This window comes from Sparus aurata, chromosome 1 (genome assembly GCF_900880675.1).
Source record: "Sparus aurata chromosome 1, fSpaAur1.1, whole genome shotgun sequence".
NCBI classification, from domain to species: Eukaryota; Metazoa; Chordata; class Actinopteri; order Spariformes; family Sparidae; genus Sparus; species Sparus aurata.
Window position 1 is genome coordinate 28,044,906 of NC_044187.1, and position 5,009 is coordinate 28,049,914.

General features: G+C 47.4%; 1 protein-coding gene across 1 annotated transcript; it reads right to left on the minus strand.

Moving 5' to 3' along the window:
* Nucleotides 1-242: 242 nt before the first annotated feature.
* On the minus strand, nucleotides 243-3,439 carry LOC115586164 (tubulin beta-4B chain-like). Its single transcript, XM_030424974.1, has 5 exons — nucleotides 3,178-3,439; nucleotides 2,186-2,294; nucleotides 1,964-2,074; nucleotides 1,553-1,797; nucleotides 243-1,464 (listed from the first exon to the last, which is right to left on the minus strand). The coding sequence occupies exons 1-5, from the start codon at nucleotides 3,232-3,234 to the stop codon at nucleotides 652-654; spliced, it is 1,335 nt and encodes a 444-aa protein (XP_030280834.1). The 5' UTR covers nucleotides 3,235-3,439; the 3' UTR covers nucleotides 243-651.
* Between the last annotated feature and the right edge of the window lie 1,570 nt (nucleotides 3,440-5,009).

Here is a 5,009-nt window from a genome sequence, read left to right on the forward strand (position 1 = left end):
CTATTGTTTGAGAGGTTGTGTTTTGTATCTTGTCCAGCTAGCTTAGTGCTGTCCTGTCAGTGTCAATGTTTAGTCCTGACCTGCCAATGGACCACAGATAACACAGCTGATACAACATATCACATTTGCGTTCAATATTGTACTTGGTCCCTGATGATTTAATCATCCTTTTTATTTTGTTTGTATTTAAAATATTTCAATCAAAACGAATCAGACACAAGAAACACAAAGATACAAAGTGATATTTTTTCCAACAGATTTATTTCAGTCAATGCCAGATTAGACAAGTGATAATAATTGTGTGGGTTGGACAGCTTTATTGAATACTTGGCCCAGGTGCTGTTTGACTGATGATGATAAACAGAAAGCTACTGACAAAAAGACCACGAGCACACCTGTATTAGCTACCTCTATATGAGCACTGAGATGGGAGAGATGATGTAGTGTTGTAAATCCTACTCTGGCTGGAAGAAAGTAGAGAGGCAGAGAGAAAGGGAAAAAGAGGGAATACAGGGATAAGAGAACAGAGAGAGGAGAGAGCTGCAACAGAAAAAGGAACAGAATAGGAGCAGAGTAGGGGTGAAATCAGTGGATGGATGGTTGGATGTGGTTATGATGAGTGCAGGTGAGAAATGATGAGTGATTTTAGCCTTAGGCCACCTCCTCCTCTCCCTCCTCCTCAAACTCTCCCTCCTCAGCCGTGGCATCCTGGTACTGCTGGTACTCGGACACCAGGTCGTTCATGTTGCTCTCCGCCTCTGTGAACTCCATCTCATCCATGCCCTCGCCGGTGTACCAGTGTAGGAAGGCCTTGCGGCGGAACATGGCGGTGAACTGCTCAGAGATGCGCTTGAACAGCTCCTGGATAGCTGTGCTGTTGCCGATGAATGTGGCAGCCATCTTGAGCCCACGGGGCGGGATGTCGCACACGGCCGTCTTGACGTTGTTTGGGATCCACTCTACGAAGTAGCTGCTGTTCTTGTTCTGCACGTTCAGCATCTGCTCGTCCACCTCCTTCATGGACATGCGGCCACGGAACACAGCTGCCACTGTCAGGTAGCGGCCGTGGCGCGGGTCACAGGCGGCCATCATGTTCTTGGCGTCAAACATCTGCTGAGTGAGTTCTGGCACAGAGAGGGCTCTGTACTGCTGGCTGCCCCTGCTGGTGAGAGGGGCAAAGCCTGGCATGAAGAAGTGCAGGCGAGGGAAGGGCACCATGTTGACGGCCAGTTTGCGGAGGTCAGCATTGAGCTGGCCAGGGAAACGCAGGCAAGTTGTCACCCCACTCATGGTGGCAGAGACCAGGTGGTTGAGGTCTCCGTATGTGGGTGTGGTGAGTTTGAGGGTGCGGAAGCAGATGTCATAGAGGGCCTCGTTGTCGATGCAGTAAGTCTCATCTGTGTTCTCAACCAGCTGGTGGACAGACAGGGTTGCGTTGTAGGGCTCCACCACTGTGTCTGACACCTAGAGGCACAACAGGCAAAGATCAGGGGAATAAAAAGCCATAAAAGGAAAAACAAACACCAATAAACAGTGGAACATTTTTCTGTACCTTAGGAGAGGGCACCACACTGAAAGTGTTCATGATACGATCAGGGTATTCCTCACGGATCTTGCTGATGAGCAGAGTTCCCATACCAGAGCCGGTACCACCACCCAGGGAGTGTGTAAGCTGGAAACCCTGGAGGCAGTCGCAGCTCTCAGCCTCCTTCCTCACCACATCCAGGACCGAGTCCACCAGCTCAGCTCCTTCTGTGTAGTGGCCCTTTGCCCAGTTGTTACCGGCTCCACTCTGGCCTGAAACGAGGGTGTTAATTAGTTTCTCGCCAGCTGTCTGGGTTTATCATTTAGACTCAATTGCTATATGGAATGTAGCAACTCTCTAATATGCTGATAATTAATATGACCTTTCCTTTTCCTGTGTAATAATCAACATAAGTCTGGAGTGTGGTGGATCATATACCGAAGACAAAGTTGTCAGGTCTGAAGATCTGTCCGAAGGGGCCGGAGCGGACAGAGTCCATGGTGCCTGGCTCAAGATCCACCAAGATGGCCCTCGGCACGTACTTCCCTCCTGGAACATGAATGCACATGTCAGAACACATTATTAGAAAAGAGAAGACGAACCATTAGAACAACAAGGTCACAGTAACACGTGCTTCTGGCTATTTTGAACAGTCCTGACCTGAAGCCTCATTATAGTAGACATTGATTCTGTCCAGCTGCAGGTCACTGTCTCCATGGTAGGATCCTGTCGGGTCGATGCCGTGCTCGTCACTGATCACCTCCCAGAACTACATACAGGTGGGTTGATTGGGCAGAAGACAGTTCATGTTAGTACTATAATGCTGAAGAGATCTATTAATCAATTAGCTGATTGACGGTAAGTTAACAGACATCAAATGTAATGATCAAATGTTCACTCAAATCATTTTCAAAGCATAAATGTGAACAATTTGCTTGTTTCGGCCTCTCAAACGTAAAGGATTTTGGACTGAAGCAGGCAACCCGAAGCCATCACCTTGTGGTGACCAGTTTTCATTATTTCATCGAGGGAATGATTGACAGATGAGCTGGCAGAATAACTGACATATTTAATCAATGCTAAAAACATGGCAGCCTCAGAATAACGTTTGAATCGACCCCTAATCCATCTGATCCATCGATACCTTCAAAGAATGGACACAAATTCTGATTTTTTTTTTTTTTTTTAAAGCAGGGATGATTATAAATATCACGCTACTGTCATTTTCTTTCAAGTCATTATTATTACAATGATTAAATATGACCTAGTTGTGTGTGTGTTAAAAATATTGACTGCATGGCTGTCGGCGTTCCAGTGATTTCAGTGTCTGAGCCACACCCCTCTCTCTCTCTCTCTCTCTCTGACAAACACACACACACGCACACTGTCATCATTGAGAGGGCATCAGCAGGGATGTCTCGGCTTGCCACCGCCCATCCTCAACGATGCTATTGTGCGCTGCCTCTAACCAGTCTTATACAACACTTTCCACCCCGTCGTGTTGACCTATTTAGTGTTTCCTGTGGACGGCTCGTCCTCTTTGCGGCCCTCACTATGGCAGCATCACGGCCACACTTGAATTCAGTCACATAAAACCGACGACCGTTAACAGGTATCGTCGCCGACGGGGTCTCTGGGTGTTTTCTCCCTACCTTCGCTCCAATCTGGTTCCCGCACTGCCCGGCCTGCAGGTGCACTATCTCACGCATGTTGTCGCTGCGGTGTGGGGAAGGGTCTCACGGAGAGCTGCTGGACTGACGGGGGAAGCTGACGACGGGCTCCGGTTCTGTTGCTGCTGCTCGGTCCTGGCCCTCAGTCGACAGTGTGGCTGAATGGCGGAGGAGTTCTGGCTGCGTCGGAAGCTCTGTCTCGCTTTCCCAATCGTCCGCGCCTGCGCCGTTCGCCCCGGTGCTGCAGCATGACGTCATCTCCATGGCAACGGGAACCGGGCACGGCCGGAAATGTGGCCTGCCTGGGCTGGTTTGTTGGCGGCCGCATGTTGTGGGATTGACAGGCCTGCGAGATAGAGGGATTACACAAACTAGATTAACTTTATTCTTAATGAAAGCCCCGACTCAGACACACCACACTCCTGCTCCTCCTGACTCCTGATGTCTTCAAATCAGTGCCAGTTTATTTAGGATGCTGCCATTTCAGCCACACTCTGGAAATATTCATTCCTTCAGATGCTGGTCAGCACACGGTTTAACCCTGCAGTTTCAAAGACGCAAAATCACGCTTTATTCTGCCCAGACATGGGGAAAATTATACAGCTTTTGAATATTTTGCCATATTTATTCATATGAGATTTGTTATTTATGTTTCCCTCCTCTGTAGACTGTCCTGTGCTGCTGACACATGAATTCGTCCTCTCGCTGAGGATTAAAGGGGCCATAAATCACAATTTTCACGTGATCATCATCTCTAGGTTGCCTGTGGATCATTTATTTAAATTTCCCTTGAGGCAGAAGTTCTGTTGAAGTGTTGTGGATGTGAGCATGAATGGTTTGTCCCTATATTTCAGCCCTGTTATGAACTGTCGACTTGGCCGCTGCTTGCCCAATGTCGTCTGGGATTGGCTCCAGCACCCTCGACCCTGCGAAGGACAAGCGGTTACAGACAATGGATGGATGGATGGACCCCCTAACCAGGGCTGTACGCAGCATTCGAGAACAAATACGGAGGTCAATAGAGTACTGAGGTGATTAATAGAGTTTCCTGGTAGACAGATAACTGCATTTCTGGTGCTGAAGCACAAACTGTAATTACCTGTTAGCTCGGTAAGCGGTCCTTGTTGACTCAATCCCAGGCTGCCAGGTTCCAAACCTAGCAAGAAAACCGCCTCGGTACTAATTCCCTTTGTCAAACTGGCCCCTGTCTCCTAAGAGGCTGCTGTTCTTTCTTGGTCCGACATGAAATGCTGATATGTGTGACAAGTTTTTCTACTTCGTTAGAATGTTCGTCTCCCTGACTTCTAAGGTTACCAAACTCTGAGAGAACAACACATGACCTCAGTTTCCTCATGGAATATTTTGAATGCACAACCCAATTAAATGTCCATCATTAGGAAGCAGCTTTATTGTGTTTGTGCTGTTGCCTGTAGAGACAGGAAGTTTGAAAACAGAGACTGGAAAGGAGCGAGGAAGGAAGAAGAATGCTGATAGTCAGCATATGATATGGCACTCCTCAACATGTTCTTGCAGGTGTCAAAGTTTTCCAAAGAAAGCATTACAGGTAAATAAGGAGGTGAAATCTGATGTGATCACTTACTGAGCAGCAGTCTTCTATCAGCTGGATTCTGGTCTGATTTGTTTTCATTCAGTGGTCTTTTCTTCACCTCAAATGGCCTTCAGCTACATCCATGACACCCACCAGTCAATAGCTAACCAGTAATTGACCAGTAAGTTAGCAGTCAGTATCATCAGATATTATTATATAAGATTATGAAATGTATTGAAATGCATAAGACATAATCCTATGTCTC